Source organism: Myotis lucifugus, unplaced genomic scaffold (genome assembly GCF_000147115.1).
Source record: "Myotis lucifugus unplaced genomic scaffold, Myoluc2.0 scaffold_480, whole genome shotgun sequence".
Taxonomy (NCBI): domain Eukaryota; kingdom Metazoa; phylum Chordata; class Mammalia; order Chiroptera; family Vespertilionidae; genus Myotis; species Myotis lucifugus.
In genome coordinates this window covers 697,213-717,970 of record NW_005871528.1, presented here as the reverse complement: position 1 = coordinate 717,970, position 20,758 = coordinate 697,213, and the positions used below count along the sequence as shown (strand labels likewise).

The window sequence follows — 20,758 nt, the reverse complement described above, 5'->3', positions numbered from 1 at the left end:
AGGTGGCCTGGCCTTGGCTGGTGGGGAGGGAGGAGGTTTCTGAGGATGGGGACTGGGAGCCACTCCCAGGGAGGAGGGAGAAGAGCCTCTCTGGGTTACCAGGGAGCAGGGGGTGGTACTTAGCAAAGGGGGTGGGTCTTAGGATTGTTGGAAAGCGTGGCGTGGACAAGGCAGCCCTGCTCCAGGGGAGGGGTTTCCTGCCCGACTAGGACTCTGATTCCCCGGGCTTGGGAGGAAATGCAGGGACCTGGGAAAGGTCTCCTGTACTAGGTTAGGCAGACGTGGGGGCGTCTCTACAGCACAGGGCCTAACCCCATCCCCAACGTGTCCCCAGGCCGGATCACCTCAACAGTCACGTCAGACAAGTGCACTCAACAGAACGGCCATTCAAATGCGAGGTAGGAGGCCCTCTTCCTGTCTTGGTTTTCATGATTTTGATCCTCATTGTAGTTGTCTGAGTTCAGCCTCTCAGACCCCCTTTTTCTCTCTTTTTGCTTTTTCACTCCATTTTCTCATCCCTTCTTCAAGGCCTCATCGTCTCACTCCCATTTCCTACAGATCAAAGATCCCCAAGGCTCTGATTCCTTTAACCTCTTGTTCCCCTCTCCCCACTCCCTGAAGCTTTAACTCTCCTGACACCCCCCACACCCCTCCCCCTTCCCCAGAAATGTGAGGCAGCTTTTGCTACGAAGGATCGACTGAGGGCGCACACAGTACGACATGAAGAGAAGGTGCCATGTCACGTATGTGGCAAGATGCTGAGCTCGGCTTATATTTCGGACCACATGAAGGTGCACAGCCAGGGCCCTCACCATGTCTGTGAGCTCTGCAACAAAGGTACATGCTGAGGGATGCTGGGAGGGCCAGGGACAATGGGTGGGGACAGAGCCAGAGGCCCTTTCGCAGATGTGAGTTAAAAGTGCTGTAACTGAGAGCTCGTGGCATCTAGAGCCCGCTAGGAAGCAAATGAAGCAACTTTGGGCCCACTGAACATCATTAAGTTCTAAGAGGTCGTGGCTGGAAGAGATGATCTACTAGAAAGAGTCAACTTCTGGGTGTGCGTGGGGAGGATGGGAATGGGACGTGGCTATTTTGGGGAAGGAATGGTCAAGATTGCCCAAGGGTTGAGAGACAAGGTTTCAGCTGTGCAGCCACAGCTTCTCATCTTCGGCTCCTGCGACAAGTGGAGTACTTTGGCAGGAGTTTAACAAGCATGCACCCTGCCCCAGTAGCAGAGAAAGCTGCTTTTAAAAAGACTTGCTTATTCACTGAATAACTGGGCTGAGACTATATGGGGCACTGGAGGGAGGGGACACAGCCGTCTCTACTGAGGGTCAACCCTTCAAGTGGCTAGGAATCAGTGGCCTGTCACCCCAGGAGAGATCCCTCAGCCACAGAGGATGGGTTCTGGGTACCAGTGCCAAGGAGCGGACACTACTCAACTAGGTCCAAAGCTCAGGGTGGGGCTGCGACCTACCAGCCCCAGCAGAGTAGTTGGCCCCAGGTTACCAAGGATGTGGGAGGAGGACAGGGCCATCTGAGGAGAGTGTCCCCAGCCTAGGAGAATAACCCCGTCTCTGGGGTCTCCACCTGGCTGACCCCATCCCCCCATCCCAATCCACCCCCCCCCCCCCCCATAGGCTTCACCACGGCAGCATACCTGCGCATCCACGCGGTGAAGGACCATGGGCTCCAGGCCCCGCGGGCTGACCGCATCCTGTGCAAGCTGTGCAGCGTGCACTGCAAGACCCCTGCCCAGCTGGCCGGCCACATGCAGACCCATCTAGGGGGGGCCACCCCCCCTGTCCCGGGAGATGCCCCCCAGCCACAGCCCACCTGCTGAGGGGGACCCCCGCACCCACCAGGCAAGGCGTGGGACATGGCTTGGGGGAGATGGTGTGTGTGGGACAAGGGGGCTCAAGGGGCCCAGTAGGGGATCTCAGGAAGGCCAGGGATGTCCATCTATCACTCAGGTTAGGGAGACTTCTGGGAACAGAGAGGGCCCTTCAGGAGAACTGGGTAAGGATGCAGGCCGAAGCCTCTGGGGACCAAACAGGAAGTGAGCAACGGCTGTGTCCCAGGGGAGGGAGTCTGGGGCCAGGGGCAAGGCTCTTGCCATTCAGATGGCGCTGTGATCTGATGTTTTTCACCATGCAGGTACCGGTGAGGTCTGTCCAATGGCAGCGGCGGCGGCAGCAGCGGCAGCGGCAGCAGCAGCTGCATCAGTGGCAGCCCCTCCCACAGCTGTGGGCTCCCTCTCTGGGGCCGAGGGGGTGCCTGTGAGCTCTCAGCCACTTCCCTCCCAGCCTTGGTGAACTCCTAGTTGGGGAGGAGGAGGGGGGAGAATGGAGGAAAGTCCCTTGGTATCCTTTCCCCCTCCTCTCTTCCCATCAACTCCTCACTGCTTCCCCCACCACCCAAGGAGCCTCCTGAAGGAAAGGAGGAAGAAATGTTTTCTTAGGGGAATTCACTAGGTTTTAACGATTTGTTTCTCCTGCTCCTCTTCTCCCTATCAGACCTGCCCCCACACACACCTGTCCCCTTGGTTGTGTTCAAGCCCCCTGGACAGCGGGCAGGGATGGCAGAGGACAGGAGCGGCCACTGCCTTCACCCCTCTCCTCTCTGTAACCCCCTGCCCTGCCCTTCCAGGGATTTGTGAGCCTCCTCCCTTGGTGGTCCTTGCGCTCCTTCCAGTACCCCCCTACTGTCTGCTGCCCCTCCCTGGGGAGTTGGTGCTTTTTTTTTTTTCCAGGGGGAGGGAGGAGAGAAAGGAGGGGAATCAAAGATTCTGTCCTAGAGAGGGGAAAGGTGAGATTTGAGAAGGGGCAGAAGCAGGGAAGGCAAAGGTTGGTGCCTTCGTAAGGCAGGGTTGTTTAGGGTCAGCCCTAAGCATACTCCTTAAGACTCTGTCAGGGGAGAACAAGTCAAGGGGAGCAAAAGGAGCTACTTGGGCCGGAGGCAGGACAAGAAATGGAACTTGAGGAGGCCAGGGTAAATGGGGAGGTCCAGGGACTAGAGGTGCTGCCTGGGGGTGGAGGAAGGCAGCTGCAGTGTCTCCCCCTTTCCTCTTCCACCCCAGCTCCAGCCCCGGCCTTTTCATCCCTCTCCCCCAAGATAGAAGCTGTGGCCCTGGCCATGTCATCGTGTTCCTGTGTTCCCTGCATGTTCCCTACCCTTCACCCCCTCCTCTTGGCGTGGATCCCATTCCAATAAATTTTAAATAAAAACTTGGCTCTGGCTTGAATGAATTGCTCTCCCCGAAGTCCCTGCCCCCCCCCCCCCCCCAAGGGTTTTCTTGGGGCTGCTATGGGTTGCTGCCTTGTCCTGCCTTCTGCAGCTCTGGCTCCTCCCTCCCAGAGGTGGGAGTGGGGGGTACCCAATCTGGACAGGCCCAGAATAGCCAGCTATTGCAGGTTTGAAGAGGCTTGGGTTAGAAACCCAAACAGTTCCTAGAACCCAGCCAAATACTAACACATCCCTAAGGCCCTGAGGAGATGGCCGATGATGTAGCTCCAGAAAGGTTGGGAAGTCTGCACCCTAGGACTCCGAGCAGTGAGGTTGAGAAGAAAAACTGCACTTGCCCCTTTCATTCTTGCCATGGTCCACCCTGTCTTCACTGGGACTCTGCCCCAGCCCCTTCCTCCTGTTCCAGACACCCCTGCGGCCCCTGCCCTGCCCCCTGGTAATTCCCTCCCAGGCCTGGCTTTCCTTTCCAGGGACCCTTGAGCCTTCCAGTACCAATTTCTGCGGCTGCTTTGTGGTAGAGGGACTCTGCAGACTCCCTTCTCTTGAAACCCCACCCTGCAGCCTCCCCCAGTTTTGCCTCATCTCCCTTCCCCTCTTTACGCTCGGAGGGGTGCGTCCACCCAGTATTGCCTCTCACCCTGGACCTGCCTCTCTTCGCTGATCCCTCTCCGTTTCACCCAACCCCCTGCCTCTGCCAGGAACCCTGGTGACCGTTGGCGGGAGGGGCCCGGGACTTGGGAAGGGGATACCCCCAGGAGGTGCGCGTGGGAAGGAGCAGGGAGCTGGCGCGAGTGGTCCCCCAGCCGGTTGCCTGGGTAACACGGGCCTGGCACGCGTGGCTCCCTTGGGCGGGCCTGGAGGGGCGGGGGCAGCGCGTGCGGCAGCGGAGCCGAGCGCAGGGGAGGGGACGGGAGAGGAGGGGAAGAGCAGAGCGACCTGAGAGGAGGGGATGAGCAGAGCGGAGGGAAGACCCGCCGCCTCCCTCCCTCGCTCGCTCGCTGACTCGCTCCCTCCCGGGCTGCGGCTGCTGCAACAGCGGCGGCAGCGGCGGGAGCAGTCTGGAGGCCGGCGTTGAGGTGAGACGGATGGACTGAGGCTGCGGGTAGGAGTGGACAGACTGCAGAGGCCGGGGAGGGCTGTACCGCACAGGAATACGGGCGCATGGCCTCTTGGCTGGTGGTGCAAGGCGCGCCAAGCCAAAGGAAGGAGGCGCCGGGGGCACCCCGGGGACAAGGGAATCCCTGGGAGAGGGGCTGAGAAGGGGCTCAGAGGAGATGCCCAGGACCCTCAGGGAGGAGCGGGGGCATCTGCGCCCCAAACACGCAACAAGAAAACCGCACCCACTGGCGCCCAGGTAGGGGAGGACGCGGGAGTGGAATGTGAGTGCGGGCCTCTGCCTAGTCTGCCTGTCGGAGTGTATGGGTGTCTGCAGAGCTTGGTTTTGAGGTGCTGGGAGGCTGGATCTTGTTGGGGGTGCCCAGGAAAAGACCATGGGGAGGGTCCTGCTTACAAAGGGTTAACCTTCCCAGGGCTCTCCAAGCAGAAGCGGAGCACTCCTCCCCAGAGACGTCCCACCCCAAGGCAAAGGAAACCCCAACTTTTCTTCCTCTCCCCAGAGGCAGCCCAGGGCTGGCCCGGAGACAGGAGCACAACCCTCTCAGGCTGCAGTGCTGAGAGCTGCCTCTTTCCTCCTCACACCAAGCTCATCTCCTCCTCTTCCAGGATTTGCTGCTGTCTCTGCCGCTCTGTCCTCCCCACAGAGGCCCTCTCCTCTCTCCCATCACAAGATGGCAGCCAGCAGCTCTGAAGCCTCTGAGATAAAGGGGATAGAGGAGGGTCCCCAGACCCAGGGAGAAGGGCCTGGCCATTCTGAGGCTGGGACTGGCCCTCTCCAGGCCCCAGCTGGGGTCCCGGATGAGCCCGAGGCCCTGCAGCCAGGTCCAGACATCACCGTGGACCCTGTGGACTCAGAGCCCAAGGCTGGGCTAGCTCCAGAAAACACAGAGACCCCAACAGGGGCCCCCGACACAGCCCAGGCCAAAGACCTTAGCTCAAGCCCAGGAGGGGAACCACAGGCCCACTCCAGGCCCAAAGAAGTATGCCAAGAGCCAGCATCCAAGCCAGAAATGAGCAAAGAGGCCACTGCAGACCAGGGGTCGGACCTGGAATCTGCGGGCCCGCGTGAGCCAGCCTCACAGCCCACACCCCAGCGGGACCTCCAGTCAGGTTCCCAGCCCACTCCCAAGCCAGCCCTGCAGCCAGAGCCCCCTACCCAGGAGGACCCCACCCCTGAGTTCTTGACTGAGAGTGTGGAGGACAAGCAGGAGAATGGGGCAGTCGTTCCCCTGCAGGCTGGCGATGGGGACGAGGGTCCGGCCCCCCAGCCTCACTCATCACCCTCAACAAAAGCCCCCCCAGCCAATGGGGCTCCTCCCCGCGTGCTGCAGCAGCTGGTTGAGGAGGACCGAGTAGGAAGGGCTCACAGTGGGCATCCAGGATCTCCCCGAGGTAGCCTGAGCCGCCACCCCAGCTCCCAGCTAGCAGGATCTGGGGTAGAGGGGGGTGAGGGCACCCAGAAACCTCGAGACTACATCATCCTCGCCATCCTGTCCTGCTTCTGCCCCATGTGGCCTGTCAACATTGTGGCCTTCGCTTATGCCGTTATGGTGAGCCCCCCGAGACCCTGGCCCCAGCCTGCTGCGGCTCCCCACGACCTGCACTGGGACAAAGCCCCAGGAATAGCCTGGCTTTCCCTCTCTGCATGGATCTCGCTTCCAAAGTACAGGGCTTCACCCTCCGAGCCACTACTGCCCCACCCCGTCAGGTGGGAGGGATGGCCAGACAGGTTTCGCACAACCTTGCTGACCTATGCCCTCCTCCCTCTGTCTCTCCATCTCTCCTTCCTCCCTAACCACGGGCTGGCCTCTCTCCTCTGGATGACTCTCTCACCTGATCCGTGCTGAGCTGGCTTCTCTTGACCTGGCCATGATGCCCCACTCCTCACCCTAATCGCAGTCCCGGAACAGTCTGCAGCAGGGGGATGTGGATGGGGGCCCAGCGTCTGGGTCGAGTGGCAAAGCTCTTAAGCATCGTGGCGCTGGTCGGGGGGGTCCTCATCATCATCGCCTCCTGTGTCATCAACCTTAGGCGGTGAGTGGGGTCTGGACAGGCTGGGAGGCACGAAGGGTTGCAGGCAGCTTTACTAACCCCTGACCTGCCTCTCCTGTCTGTCTCCCCTACTTGTCCTTTGTCTCTCCTTGTCTCCCCCACCCCCACCCACTGTCTCTTTCTCTGTCTGTCCCTCCCTCTCCTCTTCCACAGTGTATAAGTGAGGAGCTCTGCCCTGCATTCCAAGACTTTTCTTCCTGTTGGGAGCTGTCTTGGGCCCATCCTCCCCTGCTCCCCTGCCGGGAGCGCAGTCGATGGCCCAGGCCCGCACCCATAGGGACCAAGGGAGCCTGAGCAGCCTTGTTTACAGCTTTCCTGGCCCTGCATCTTGCCAGGCTCCTCTGCCAACCGTAGGCCTCCCTTCTCCCTGCACTGTTTCCAGTCTCCCTGCACTTCTGCCTGCAGCCAGTCCAGCCTCTCAGCCTCTCTATCCCTGCACTTCTGGAAACCTCCCTCAACATCTCCCAAACTCTCAGCCTCCCTGCATTTCTCCCATCTTGCACTTCTTCAAACCTCCCAAATTACCTGCACTTCAAACCTGGTCTCCACCCCCAACTTTCATTGTCTTGCCATCTTCCCCCATTCCTTTCTTCCTCCTCTCCTGTATCATCTCTCGTCCCTCTCCACACCCTCTTCCCTGTTCCTCTCCCTGCCTCATCTCCCCTCAGCATCCTTCCTTCCCCTAAGGATCCTCTCCTCTGGTTTTTCTGCTGTCACTGATTATTCTGCAAAAACTCCAGCACTTAGAGCAGGCTGGGAAAGGGCAGCAATGTCGGGAGAGGACCCTGTAGCCCAGGGCTGTCCTCTGCCGGGAAGACCCAGGTCCGGATGCCTCCAGGGCGCCCCGGGGTCGCAGAGCTGGCCGGCCGGGCTCCCCTGGGGACTTGTGCGGGCGAGGTGAGCGCAGTTCAAACACCCGGGAGGAGGGAGGTGCAGCTATTGCCCCGCCCCGGTCGGCCCTAATTTACTGACCTGCCCCACCTGGGCTTTTAAACCCAGTCGGCCAGTGTCTTCAAGGCAAAGACTGGGGTGACTCACGTGCTTCGTAACGTAAGAACCCCCAAATAGGACCAAAGCTACAGCCTCGAGGAGCGAGGGAGGGACGGGGCGCCGTATAATGATTTTCTAAGAGGAGGGAAGTGTGTTGCACGCGACATTCCGCTAGGGAGGCAGACACCGAGCTACAACGCGGTTTGGAGTTAGCGGGTTTTTTGTTTTCTGAAAAAAAGAAAAGAAAAAAGAAAAAAAACCCAAAAAACTAAAAGTCTACCAAAAAAAAAAAAGGATACATTAAACTAATTCTCCCTTTTTGTATGCCGGATGCTGCATGAGTCTGAAACACCAATAAATGGAGCCTGCATGAAACTCGCTTCCGGCCTCAGTTGGTCCTCACGTTGGTCCGCCACCGGGTGTGCAAGCTCTGCCCCGCGGGGGGCGAACCTCCCGGGGAGCGCGCCCGCCCCGCGCCGACCGCCATCTTTCCTGCGGGCGAAGCCTGCGCATGTGCGAGCTCCCCGCTTCCCCTCCCCGATCGCTTCCCTGGCGGGGCGCCCGCCGCGCCGTCTCTGCGCCTGCGCCCTGCGACCCTGCGCAGCCCGCGGCGGGCCGAGCTCCAGGTGCGTACGGCGGCGGAGGGGGCGGCGTGCCGGCGAGAAGAGCGGCCCGGCCGGGCCGTGGGTCCTGCCGTAGCCGGGGACACGGAGCATCGGATCCCAGTCCGTGGGCGGGGTCCCTGCCGGAAGCTGAGCGCCCCCTCCCGGGGACCGGCGGTCTGGTCGCGGGGATCGCTGCTGGAGCCCGATTGGTTGGAGAGCCAGCCTTAGGGACGCCCCTCCCCCGGGACCGGGGCCCCCAGCGGAGGACTCCCGCCTTCCCTGTCATCCCAGGGTCCCTTCCTTAGTGGCTTATGTCCCTGGTCCGGGGCCATGGAGACATTGTGGCCACCACGGCGGCGCCTCTGTCCGAAGAAGGGGAGGTGACCTCCGGCCTCCAGGCTCTGGCCGTGGGAGACACCGCAGGCCCTTCGGCTGCGGCCGGTAGAGCCGAGGAAGAGGGGGAAGGAGGCCGGGAGGAGGCCGAGCGCGAGGGGTCTGGGGTCGAGGAGGTGCCGGGAGAAGCCCCCGGCGCCGAGGGGGAGGAGCGTGCCCAGGCCGACTCCGAGGACTGGTGCGTGCCCTGCAGCGATGAGGAGGTGGAGCTGCCCGCCGATGGGCAGTCCTGGAGGCCGCCCCCCTCCGAAATCCAGCGGCTCTATGAACTCCTGGCCGCCCAAGGCACCCTGGAGCTGCAGGCGGAGATCCTGCCCCGCCGGCCGCCCACTCCCGAGGCTCAGAGTGAAGAGGAGAGATCCGACGAGGAGCCCGAGGCCCAAGAGGAGAAAGAGGAAAAGTGAGGACCAGGAGGGAATAGCGGGGGGAGGTGGGACTCAGGAGCAGGCAAAACGGAGGGAGGGAAGAGAGCAAGAGAGAAAGCTGGCAGGCCGGGCGGAGCACCACCCTCACCCTTCACTCCTTGCCCACCTGTCCCAGGCCGCACATGCCCACAGAATTTGACTTCGATGATGAGCCGATGACACCAAAGGACTCCCTGATTGACCGGAGACGCACTCCAGGTACTGACTGACAGGAGGGAGCGGGGGTGGGGGGAAGTGAAGGGCTTCTGCTCCCGCTTACCCAGAAAGTGACTCTCCAAGGGGCCGTTGTCTGGTGCCTTGGTTGTTCTACAGCTTGCTGCTGCAGGGGAGCGCGTTCACACAGGGGCGCCATCCTTTCAGCTTAAACCAGTGGTTCTCAACCTTGGCTGCACATTAGAATCACCTGGGAATCTTTTTAAAATCCTGATTTCTGGGCCTCATCCTCTGGAAATTCTGTTTCTTTGTTACTAATGTTGTGGCCCCACCCCATAACAAAGTGATTCCCAGGTGATTCTAATGTGCAGCCAAGATTGAGAACCACTGGCTTAAACCCATAACCCTATACAGTGAGGCCTTGACTTACGAGTTTAATTCGTTCGGAGACCGAGCTCGTTAAGGAGCTCGTTAGCAAAAAATCGGTGGAGAGACACCTGGTATCTCAAAAAACTCGTTAGTCGGGACACTCGTAAGTCAAGGCCCACTGTATTCCTTTAAGAGAATTCCACAGGTAACTCTATCATGGCTCCCATTTCCTTTCTCTCCATCTCCCCAGAAGTCCAGGTCTTCCTGGTCATTCATTATTATCTAGGTTCACACCCGTATACCCCTGTGTATGTCTCCTAACCTGACCCAGTTTTCACCCTTATGCCTTCCTAGAATTTACCTGTAGAGCCATTCCTGATTTCTCTTTCTCTTATTCCAACATTCAAGCCAGCAGCAGCAAGTTCAGTAGCTCTGCCTCCACATTTCCAAGTTCATCTGCAACTTTCAACACCATCCGCTCATCCCAGCCACCATCTCGTCTGAGTTGCAATAGCACCTTACTGATCTCTGCCTCCAATCTCAGTGACTAGAATGATCCTCTTAGAACATAAATCATGTCACTTCTCTGTCTAAAATCCTCCAAAGGTTTCCATTGCTGGGGAGAGAGGGGAGAGCGTGTTGAGAGAGTATCCAACCCCCACCAAGGCTTCCAAAGGCATTTCCATTTAAAATAAGATCCAAACCCCTTATCATGGCCTCCACCTCATTTCTTTGGCCTCATCTTTCATGTCTCCCCAGCTCTCTACACTCTCTGGACAGACCTCCCTGTTTCTACCCTGGGGCCTTTGCACTGCTCTCCACTGCCCGAGGGGGTCTTCCCTGGTGATTCCCCAAGCGCATGGCCTCACCCCCTCCACGTGTCTCACCTTCCCTTCTCCAGGAAGCTCAGCCCGGAGCCAGAAACGGGAAGCCCGCCTGGACAAAGTCCTCTCAGACATGAAGCGACACAAGAAGCTGGAGGAGCAGATCCTTCGTACTGGCAGGGACCTGTTCAGCCTGGACTCAGGGGACCCCAGCCCCACCAGCCCCCCACTGCGGTCCTCAGGGAGTAGTCTCTTCCCCCGGCAGCGGAAATACTGACTGTGCTGCCTTAGGCTGCAGCGTGTGTGCCTGCTGGGGCCTTGGCCTGCCTTCCCTAACCCTGGATGCTGGGAAACGTGGAGAGAGGAGGGAAACTCCAAAGCCCCGACACAGCACCCTGCCAGTGAGGGGGCATGTGTGTGTTTATGTTTTCTATTGAATCTGTTTGGAGACCTGGCCTGAAATTTCTGAATCTAAAATAAAAAATACAAAGTCATCCTCTTAGAAGAGGGGCTGCAGCTGGAGCCTAACAGTTGGGAAGGCATCATTGTCTTCACCCAGGTTGGGAAGTTAGCGGTGAACTCGTCCACACCTGTCTCAGTCCTCTGACCTTTCCCAGTCGCTTTCCAGTGAGGCCAGCTGGTGAGCTGCAGTGCCTGCAGCTGCCGCCCAGAGGAGAAAAGGAGCAGCAGCTGCAAGGGCCCTTTAAATGCCTAAGCCCCTCCCTGAGCCTGCCCTGCCCTGCGCTGAGCTACCGGGAAGTGATCCCTGGGGCTGGGTTCCTGCTTTCCCCAGTCTGAGGAGTCATTGCAGTCAGCCACACTTCTGGATGTGAGTACTGAGTACTGGCCCCAGCACCCCAGCCAGTGTAGGGCCTTGTGTCCCTCGGGGCTCTTTCCAGCCTGTCCTGCCTTTTAGTGCCTTCTGTTGGGGCAGGTAAGACCCTCTGAAGCAGAGTCGGGAGAAGGTGGGTGGAGGCTTGGCCTTTAGAGATTTTGCTTTCCTTGTTGGAGTTTTTTTCTGTCTTTTGAAGTAAAAATAGATCAATTTGTCACCTTGCCAACACCCCTCACCTCCAAAATCTCGGGCCTCCCTCACTTCAAGCTCCCACATCAGCAGTAAGGCCAGAGGAAGCTTAAGGGGTCCATTCACACCCTCCTAGGATTAGATTGGGCCCTGCTGTATTCATGGGCCTCCCCCCCTGGGGCCTGGGCTCTGTCCCTAGAGTCCTTGGAATGTGATTTGTCCCCATTGAGATCCCTCAACTTTGCCTAATATTGAGGTTTTCATACCGTCCCGCTCAGGGCTATGCCAACTGTGGGCTTTGCAGATCACTTGAGACGCCATTAGCAGAGCAATCTCGAGGCTTCATCCCAGAAGGAGTGGAGTTGGATGAGCAAGGCTTGCTCTCCCTGTGTGAGGGGAAGTGGAAAACGGGAAGCTCTGGGACCGTAGATCTCAGGAGTGAAGCATGGAGGGGCGGGGAATGGGGGTTGAGACAGATGTCCTGTGTTTTGCTGCCTGCCTAGGTGGACCCCAGGCTTATGGAGGAAAGGTTGGCTGTCGAGAGGGGTGCCAACTGACTCCCTGGGAACGCCTGCCTGTTTCTCCCCTTGGCACACGGCACCCAGCCTGCCCTGGAGTGGTGCTTCCTGGGCAGGGCACTCCAAAGCCATGAGCAGGCAGGCAGCCACCTGGAATACCTTGGGCCTCCTTGCTGGGTGCTGCCCTCTCAGGTGGCAGAGAATGCTCACCTTTGAACTGCCATTGGCACTGTTCCCTGGGAGCACCCAGCCCCACCCAAGTCCTTGTTCTAGGTCTTATTGACATTTGTGCCTGAGAAGCCAAGCTGCCTCCTGGTTGGGGGCTCTGCAGTCCAGGCACCTGGGGTGGAACTCTGGCTTCGGCCTTTGATCATTCTGTGATCCTCAGCAAGTTCCTTAGCTTCCAGGTTCTTGTGAGGAGTAAAGGAGTTAATTAAAGGTACTTAACGCCATGCCTGACACAGATTAAGTTCTTAATAATGAATGATGGGAGCTGTTATTCAGGGGAACTTGCCGATGGTACAAGTTCCAGAGTCTCCCGGAAACCTCTGCCCATTGGGTCTGGGGTGAGACCTGGGAGCACTAGCAGCTGAGTCCTCCGACGACAAGTTTAGAAAACATTGACCTGGACCAGGGGTTCTGAAGCCGGTTCCTGGGTCACTCCTAATCTAGGCGACCCTTACCTTCAATGATTGGCATTCACTGGCAGCATGCGGGAGGGCGATGGAGGTAGGACAAGAGGCACCTGAGCTGCTCCTCCTCCCACAAAGTGGCCTAGCTGGGCTGGAGCTCAGAAAGAAAAGTCCCTAAAGTTCTGCTGCTAAATGGTTTAAATGGTTTACGTGAGACAAATCCCCCAGAATTTCCGCTGTAGTCCCCTAGAGCGGGAAGTAATCCCCTAAGCCAGGAAGCGGTCTGGGAGAGAGGTGCCTGAGTGTGACTGATTCTCCAACAAAGACTAGAACGTTGAAAATTGGTGAAGGAAACTGGGAAGTTGAGCGCCTGTTTGGGCTGCACTTCACGTGCAATTTTCTAAGCTTGATAGAGGTGATGGTGGCGAGGCTGAATCACTGCCTCACCTCCAACTGCAGGCCTGCTGGACCAAGAGCCCAGGACTTAGGATTGGGGGGCTTGTGTTGGCTAGGGGCTACTTGGCCTAGGGGTGAGGGGGCTGGGGGAGAATAAATGAACTCCCCTGCCCTGAGCAGCAGTCTGTAATCTGCTCATCTTTGTTCTGCTCATACTTTAATGTGAGCCCAAATCATTGGGGTTAAGGTACCAACTAATTCAGCAGCTCTTGGGTGGGGCCCAAGATTCTGCATTTGAAGCTTCCAGGTGAGGCTGCTGCTGCTCACTGCCCACCAGCGTGGCTGGTAACTTGGGCATCTGTTGTTTAAGATTCACTGTCAGCCACTCACAGTTGACCCTGAGGATCTGATACGTAGGGACTCCTCGCTCATGATTACATTTTGCTGTAGCATAAGTTTACCTTTCAGCGGAGACACAGGTGAAAGCTGTCTCTTAACTAGAGGATGAACCCAGCTCCTCCTCCCACAGGCTGTGTTGTCTCTGCTCATCCACCCGTTCCCCCGGCCTCTGTGTGAGGGGGGGAGGGTGTGGTGCAGCGGGAGCTGCTGGTCTCTGAGACTTTGGATGAAAACTGACTGGTTCTTACAGGAGCCTCATGACACGTGGGGACATGTGATCAGGCAAACCCGGACATGTGCCCAGAGAGCAGACGAGGGCAGATCTCAGAAGCAGGCACTAAAGGGAGGTCTGGATGGATTTGGGGAGTTGGGGCCAAACCAAAGTCAGGGCAGGGCCTTTCAGAGGTCAACAGACTAGCCATTGTCATATATATATATTTCAGAGAGGAGGGGAGATGGAGAGAGAGAGAAACATCAATGATGAGAGAGAATCATTGATCAGCTGCCTCCTGCACACCCCACACTGGGGATTGAACCCACAACCTGGGCCCTGACTGGGAACCGAACCATGACTTGGTTCATAGGTCAATGCTCAACTGAGCCACACCAACCGACCCATTGTCTTTTGAGGGCCCTGATCTACTGGGAGTAAAATGCTCTGGCTGTACATGTCATCTGGTAAACCACAAAGTCTAAATCTGAAACTTGTCACAAACATCCTGCCTGAGTCGAACGGTTGCCCCGATCCCCTGAGAGGCCCTCTATTGAGGCTCACTCCTGTGGATGGCAAGGGAAAGGCAAAGCCTGTTCTGGGTGAACTTGGCAGGGAGGTTAAGAAAAGTCCTGGGACTGAAACGGGGGTAGTTGGCCAGGGCTTGGCTTCAGAACAAGGCAGGAGCCCAGTTTGATCAGTTGGAAGGATGACTCTCAGCTGAGTCACTGAGCCGGGCCAGGCTCTCAGCCCCACTGACTGCGCCCAGCTGGGGTGACAGATGGTGGAGAGGCCTCAGCCATAGCGGGTGGGGATTGGGATCATCAACAACGAGCCGTTGGAGACTATTTCCAGAGCCTGCTTCCCAGCCTTGCATAACCTAGAGTTCAAATCTTCCCTGCGGGGCCTCGTGCAGCCTGTCCACACCTCCGCCTGCAGCCCTAGCTCTTCCTCTCCCCCATCTGCCTTCCCGGCCAGGCTGCCGCCTGCAGAGAGCCCAGCACAGGAGCAGCTAGAAAAGGCCTCACTGGGCCGCCAGACGCCTCTTTCTTTGCAGTTCTGGCCCCACAGCAGGCATGACACAGACCCGCCACATTCCTGACCAGAAACGGGAGGGTTGAGGTCCAGGGGCCAGGTGAGATGGTGAGTGTCTGGTGTTCGGTCACATGCTCTAACGCATAGGAAAGGGGCCTCAGGCCAGTCCCTGCCTCATAGACACGGTGCTTCTGAAGGGCCAGGCTCTGTTCCAAGTGCTTTATGATGAACTCAGCCCTCCTAGCTGGGTAAATGCCCTATCCATTCCCACTTTATTGGCCAGGGAACAGGAATAGGGAAGGCAGGGGACTTGTCCCAGATCACTGATCCAGTAAAGGGGAGGACGAAGATCCAGGCAGTTCCAGCCCCCGGGGCACGTGTGAAGCCCCATGTCAGGGAGCAATTTCAGGGACTGGAGCACAGCCGAGCAGGATGGGGCAATAGAATGGAAAGAGTGAGGAGGGGAACAGAACCCCCAAACAGAACGCCAGCCCTAGTATTTTCAAACACTACCCGACATCAACAGAAGAGGGAGCTCTGGCTTTAGGAAAGCCACTCCTACAGGTTAAGGGGAATTCATATAAAAAGGAGCGACAGAAAAGTATCAAGGTCAAATCCCATACAAAGTTGCAAGATAAAAGAATGAGTAGAATAACACCCTTCTGATGTGAAAAGTGTGCCAGGAAAACAGATCAAAACTGTAACCCCTTTAAAAACGAAGTAAGGTGTTAGGAAACAATACAAGGCATGCAGGCAGCAGATCGGGATTGTCAGGAAGCCCAGGCAGTCTGTCTGAGTCTGCAGCGTTAACCACACCGCACTGTAAGGGAGCCACTCCTTCGAGATTCTCGTCGCAAAAGCACCACTAACGTGCTGTGTGGCTCGGAGGACTCGTTCCTATCTGGGACTCGGCTACCTAGAGCTACACTCTCTAATATGGGATCAGCCAGCCACACTTGGCTATTGTTTTTTCCATTACAGGTTATGTTCAATATTATTTAGTATTAGTTTCAGATGTATGTACTTGGCTAACCCCACCCCACCCCCCGAAAAAAACAACCCAGCCCACAATATTTTGCATCGTATTTGATACCTTCTCACTTGGGTATGTTAATTAAAGTCTAAAACTTACAGCCCGACTCGTGTGGCTCAGTAGTTGAGCATTGACCTATTAACCAGGAGGTCACGGTTCCATTCCTGGCCAGGGCACATGCCCGGGTTGTGGGCTCAATCCCCAGTGTGGGGTGTGCAGGAGGCAGCCAATCAATGATTCTCTCATCATTGATGTTTCTATCTCTCTCTCCCTCTCCCTTCCTCTCTGAAAGCAAGATATATATGTAAAAACTTCCTCAGTTACACTAGCCATATTTCAAATGTGGTCGGCCCAAAGACAGCACAGATGTAGAATATCTCCATCATTGTAGGAAGTCCTATTGGATGCTGCTGAGTTAAGTATTTTGAACAGGAGCCAGGCAGGTGGCGTGAGGGTCCGGGAGTGGCGGGGCCTGTGGTAAGCAGGAAAACCTGTGTCCCACCTAAAGGCACAGCTGCTCCTTGGCTCTAACCAGTTCTGTCTGCGGGAACGTATCTCCTAGCTCTTCAAGAAAAGCAGGAATTGGGGGTTTGTGAGAACTCTCAATTTCTAAACCCCAAAATTGACATTTTACAGATTATATAGGTCAAGTAAAACTCTTGGGTCCCCTCGCCTTGACTCTACAGGGTGGTGGCTCCTGCCTCTTATTCCTGTGCCCACTCTCCCTCCTTGCTTCCTATTTCTCGCTCAGCTTGGGAGCTGGATGAACGGTGGAGCAGGTGGCTTTTAAAATGTCTGACCAAAGTCTCAGGAGACAAGGCTTTGAGTTGTTTAGTAAACTTGGTTTCCTTTGTGTGACCCAAAGGTACATGTTGTCCAAAGTCCAAGGCGTGCTGGAGGCAGTGAGAGGGTTCAGGTAGGAGGTGTGACTTCCTGAAAGGGCCAATCACTGGGCGGAGCCGCCCAGGATTCAGGGAGTTGCGGGTGGCAACAGACCAGAGAGAAAGGGGAGGAAAGAACTGGAATAATTTGTGTGCTCCTGACCCAGCTGATTCTACAGGAGTATCAGGATCTGAGGACTGCTTCAAGCACAGGTGGGGCTGGAGGAGCAAAGATTATGCAAATATTCCTGGGCTACGGGCTGTCAGTTGAATACTGCTGGGGTCCTCAGGATCCCCTGAAATAAAGGCTGCCGGCCCTTGAAGGAGCCACCGATCCCCACCCCCACCGTGCTGGGGAAGCCACAGCCCCCCAGAGACTGCCCTGCACTCCCAGCTCCTCCACCGTGGGGGCTGAGATGGGGAAAGTGCAGGCAGCTCAGGCCGTAAAGCAGATGGGAAGGAGGGGAAGGATCAGTCCAGAGCCCTGGGCGTCTGTGGGTAACTGTTGGGCAGTTCTTGGCAGGGGTGAAATCTGGGTGAGCTGTGCTGCCAGGGTGGGAAGAACAAGGAAGAGTTGGACATGGGCACAGGGAAGGGTAGAATAGTCTGAGCTGGAGGAGGAAGGTCCTTCCCCATTTCCAGCCAGTCTTCAGGCTCAGGCCTGCCTCCTCCTAGGCCCCCTGTCTTCATCCTGTATCTTCCCCCCACCCACCTGTCACTCTATATGCTGCCCCAGGCACGGGCGTAACCATGGCAACTGAAGAGTCCATCATCCGCATCCCCCCTTACCACTACATCCATGTGCTGGACCAGAACAGCAATGTGTCCCGTGTGGAGGTTGGGCCAAAGACTTACATCCGGCAGGACAATGAGAGGTTGGTGTCAGGGCTGGGCTGTGGGGAACCTGGGCTGGGGCGGGTCTGTGAGTCTAGCTGGCGTGATCACCCGTCTCTTCTGAGGACTGGCCCTCACAGGGGTCACAGGGAGCTTTCTCTCTCCTTCTCCACCTCCTTTGGGAGTGGAGGTCTCCTGGGTCCTCACACCACTTCTCCCTTCCAACAGGGTCCTGTTTGCCCCCCTGTGCATGGTGACCGTCCCCCCACGCCACTACTGCACAGTGGCCAACCCGGTGTCCCGGGATGCCCAGGGCTCGGTGCTGCTCGATGTCACGGGGCAAGTACGGCTCCGCCACGCGGACCTGGAGATCCGGCTGGCCCAGGACCCCTTCCCCCTGTACCCAGGGGAGGTTCTGGAAAAGGTATCTGCCCTGCCTCCCCCAGACCCTCTCCACCTGTCCTGCTACCACACTGCCTTCAGGAGGGAAGACAAATGGGCATCATGGGAGGGGACGGCGGCCACCGCTCCTGGTTCTCACTGGGGGTAGAATCGATTCACTGCCCCTCCCCCGGCCTTCCCCAAACGCCCCTTCCTCCTCACCTGCCCACAACAGACTTGCCCCTTTGAGAGCTGTCAGCCCATCTCACCACCTAACCAACCAGGCTCCAGAGCCTGCTGGGAACTCCCGGCCAAGCTGGCACTGAATGGCTTGTGCCAAGAGTAAGCATTTTATTCATTCAAACAGTGCCAGACGCGGGTGGGCAGTGACAGCAATGGCGGGTAAGATGGGGCCCAGGTTCAGACGCCTGGTTTTCCCACGGGAGGGCGCTGGAGGCTGCCCCGGCAGCCAGTCCCTCCTTGTCGCACAGGCCCTGAGCCGGTGGGCGTCCCACCTTCACTTCCATCACCGTCCTGCCTTCACCTCCTTGCCCGTTTACGCCGTTTCACTCGGGGTTCCTCTGCTTAAGCAGCGCCTCCTGATCCTGAAAGCCTAGACGTGTGACCCAGGGAACCCCAAGACATCCCTGTCCACTGAGAAGTAAATGCTTTGCAGAGTGTGTGTGTAGAGATGGATAGTGACAAGGAACAATTAGAATGTTAACCCTTGAGGACTCTGAAGAGTTAGGGGTATTCTTTGCCTCAGAATCAGCTTTATTTAAGTCTGAAACTGTCAGAAGTTGAAAATCACCCATATCTAGGCCGACCTCAGATCAACTAAATCCCGGCTGGGTGGGGGGCGGGGGTGGGGAGTGGGGGGGGGGGAGTATTTAAAAGCTCCCTGGGGTGGAGAGAAAGCTCCCCTCATCCCTGCCTCTTTCACCTCTGCTTTCCAGCCACAGCAGCTCATGCTCTCAAACCCGCGTGCTCCAATCCAGGGGAGCCGGGCCCTCCCTCAGCCCAGGGCCCCTGCGATGCTTCTTCCCACTCTTGCATCAGGACTGGCCTCTGCCTGAGCCACATCCTCCCCCCTCTCTCACCCCCCCGCCCCGTTTGCACCGAGGGTGGCCCCTGGCTTGGGCCTCCCTTCCCCCACCCTCCTGTCCTCCTCGGAGCCTGTCAACCACTTGGCTCTCCTGACCTCAACTCTGACGCTGCCTCTTCTATGGGGCTTCAGCCCCGCCAGGGCCATGTCCAGTGCGGACTTGGTTATTCTCCAGCCTGCCCCTCCCCCCAAAGTTAAACTAAACCCCAGCCTCCTTCCCACCACCAGCCTCCTTTCCTGCCCTCCTCTGTTGCCCTGTCCCCTCAAGGCTTTTGATCCCATCTTCTGTCCCAGATGCTCTTCCCGGCCTTGCTTTCCTACCCCAACAGAACCTCCTCATTTTAACACTACGCGCTGGGCCTGCGGCAAAGCCGGGTCCTGGGTCAGGGTTACCACCTGCCCTTCTGTACTCGCACTCCGGACGGGTTTGCTAGCCTTGTGGGACAGCTCTGCCGCCACAGCAGTATCAAGCAGGGCAACAGGTCCAGGGGGTTCCTTCCAGCCCAACCCCTGCTCATCACGTCTCTCCTGCGCCAACCAGGCTTTCTCTCCATTTTCCCTCTGCAGGGCTGGAAATATTTATCCTTCTCCACTCTTCCTAGTTCCCGGTTCTCACATTGAACAACTTGCTCCCCTACTTGGTTAGATATTGAGACCGGCGATAGGATTTAGATCTCTGTCCCCTTCCCTTTATGCCTACCCCTATCTGCTTTTACTTTAATATACTTTTATTGATTTCAGAGAGGAAGAGAGAGAGAGAAACATCAATGATGAGAGAGAATCGTTGATCGGCTGCCTCCTGCATGCCCCCTACTGGGGACCGAGCCTGCAACCCGGGCATGTGCCCTTGACCGGAATCGAACCCGGAACCCTTCAGTCCTCAGGCTGACGCTCTATCCACTGAGCCAAACCAGCTAGGGTTATTTTTGTTTTTGTTAATCCTCACCTGAGGATATTCTCTCCATTGATTTTTTTTTTTTTTTTAGAGGAAGGGAGGGAAGGAGGGTGGGAGAAGAGATATTGCCATCATCCAGGCCAGAGATGTTGGCAGCTTAGGTGAGGGCGATGCCAGGGATAGAGGAAGTTAGACGGGATTGGCTATGGGACAGAGAGGAAGTGGTGAAAGACTAGATGTGGGGCCCTAGCCGGTTTGGCTCAATGGGTAGAGTGTCAGCCTGCCAACTGAAGGGTCCCAGGTTAAGAGCACATGCATGGGTTGTGGGTTCGATCCCCAGTAGGGGGCGTGCAGGAGGCAGCTGACCAATGATTCTCTCTCATCAATGATCTTTCTATCTTTTCCTTCCTCTTTGAAAATCAATTTTAAAAGTTTTTTTAAAAAGAGATGTGGGAGGTGGAAAACACACTGACTACGGGCTCTTCCCACAATGCCCACCTTCTCCTGCTCCCACGCCTTTACCAAGGGCCAGCTCTTCCTCTGGGCCCCAGTTCACATGCCACAACTTCTCCTTCATCTGAACTTCTGAACCTCTCTCCCTTGACACTGTCCTCAGTCTGCTTGAGAGAACGGTCTGAGTCTGTGTCTCATCACCTGCTGGAACCTAAAGTCCATGATGACGGGGTATGACCTGCCCCCACCACAGCCAGCTGAGCGCCATGCACGTGAGGTGTATAGGGGAGCACTCTGCAGCGCAGTAAGCCTCCAGCTGGGCCTCCCCCCACCCCCCAGTGTGTGGCCGGTGGGCACCACAGAGGTACTTGACCCTCTGTGCCCGCAGCTGGAGTCAGGAGCAGAGGGTGGACTTCACCAAAGAGGTTCAAGTCCCGATTCTTTCCTTACTCGTCCTGTGACCTCGGTCATGTTCCTTGGCCTCCCCTCACCCTCTCTTTCCTTACCCCCCTGCCTCCCTCAGATCAAAGATCAAATGAAGTCCTGCTCATAGAAACACTTCTGCAAACTTCTTTTTTTTTCTTAATGTATATATTTTATTGATTTTTTACAGAGAGGAAGGGAGAGAGATAGTCAGAAACATCGATGAGAGAGAAACATCGATCAGCTGCCTCCTGCACACACCCCCGCTGGTGTGCCCCCAACCAAGGTACATGCCCTTGACCGGAACCCGAACCTGGGACCCCTCAGTCCGCAGGCTGACGCTCTGTCCACCGGAGCCAACCCGG

The 20,758-nt window shown here is 57.1% G+C and overlaps 3 protein-coding genes and 1 long non-coding RNA gene across 5 annotated transcripts in view; all 4 read left to right on the top strand.

The window, feature by feature from the left end:
• The first annotated feature begins 97 nt into the window (after nucleotides 1-97).
• LOC102420189 lies at nucleotides 98-3,231 on the top strand. Of its 2 annotated transcripts, none has more exons than XR_002826411.1 (3): nucleotides 98-398; nucleotides 666-837; nucleotides 1,641-1,864. It is a non-coding gene; the product is annotated as an uncharacterized LOC102420189 (long non-coding RNA). The 2 variants fall into 2 exon arrangements; XR_001345511.2 differs by lacking the exon at nucleotides 1,641-1,864 and adding an exon at nucleotides 2,158-3,231 and having other exon boundaries at nucleotides 106-398.
• Nucleotides 3,232-4,254: 1,023 nt separating this feature from the next.
• Nucleotides 4,255-6,405, top strand: PRRT2 (proline rich transmembrane protein 2). Its single transcript, XM_023744656.1, is given in 4 exon segments — nucleotides 4,255-4,322; nucleotides 4,969-5,912; nucleotides 6,262-6,294; nucleotides 6,296-6,405. Coding segments are annotated over 3 exon segments (1,017 nt in total). The 5' UTR covers nucleotides 4,255-4,322; nucleotides 4,969-5,033; the 3' UTR covers nucleotides 6,401-6,405.
• Nucleotides 6,406-8,041: 1,636 nt separating this feature from the next.
• PAGR1 (PAXIP1 associated glutamate rich protein 1) lies at nucleotides 8,042-10,701 on the top strand. The gene is made up of 3 exons (XM_006103351.3): nucleotides 8,042-8,802; nucleotides 8,943-9,025; nucleotides 10,251-10,701. Exons 1-3 carry the CDS (start codon nucleotides 8,321-8,323, stop codon nucleotides 10,448-10,450), a joined length of 765 nt encoding a protein of 254 aa, XP_006103413.1. The 5' UTR covers nucleotides 8,042-8,320; the 3' UTR covers nucleotides 10,451-10,701.
• A 143-nt stretch (nucleotides 10,702-10,844) lies between these two features.
• Nucleotides 10,845-20,758, top strand: part of MVP (major vault protein) — a 24,634-nt gene continuing 14,720 nt past the window's right edge. The window contains exons 1-5 of the mRNA XM_023744658.1: nucleotides 10,845-11,107; nucleotides 17,039-17,177; nucleotides 17,365-17,560; nucleotides 17,753-17,859; nucleotides 18,917-19,097. Of these exons, the coding sequence (XP_023600426.1) occupies nucleotides 17,053-17,177; nucleotides 17,365-17,560; nucleotides 17,753-17,859; nucleotides 18,917-19,097 (609 nt within the window). The 5' untranslated portion in view covers nucleotides 10,845-11,107; nucleotides 17,039-17,052. The remainder of the gene's footprint in view (nucleotides 11,108-17,038; nucleotides 17,178-17,364; nucleotides 17,561-17,752; nucleotides 17,860-18,916; nucleotides 19,098-20,758) is intronic.

Bases quoted from the DNA above. Each gene is read 5' to 3' on its own strand.
- PAGR1 (XM_006103351.3), top strand. From the start codon at position 8,321: ATGTCCCTGGTCCGGGGCCATGGAGACATTGTGGCCACCACGGCGGCG. The intron at 8,803-8,942 runs GTGAGGACCAGG...CACCTGTCCCAG, and splicing joins CAAGAGGAGAAAGAGGAAAA to GCCGCACATGCCCACAGAAT. The intron at 9,026-10,250 runs GTACTGACTGAC...TCCCTTCTCCAG, and splicing joins TGACCGGAGACGCACTCCAG to GAAGCTCAGCCCGGAGCCAG.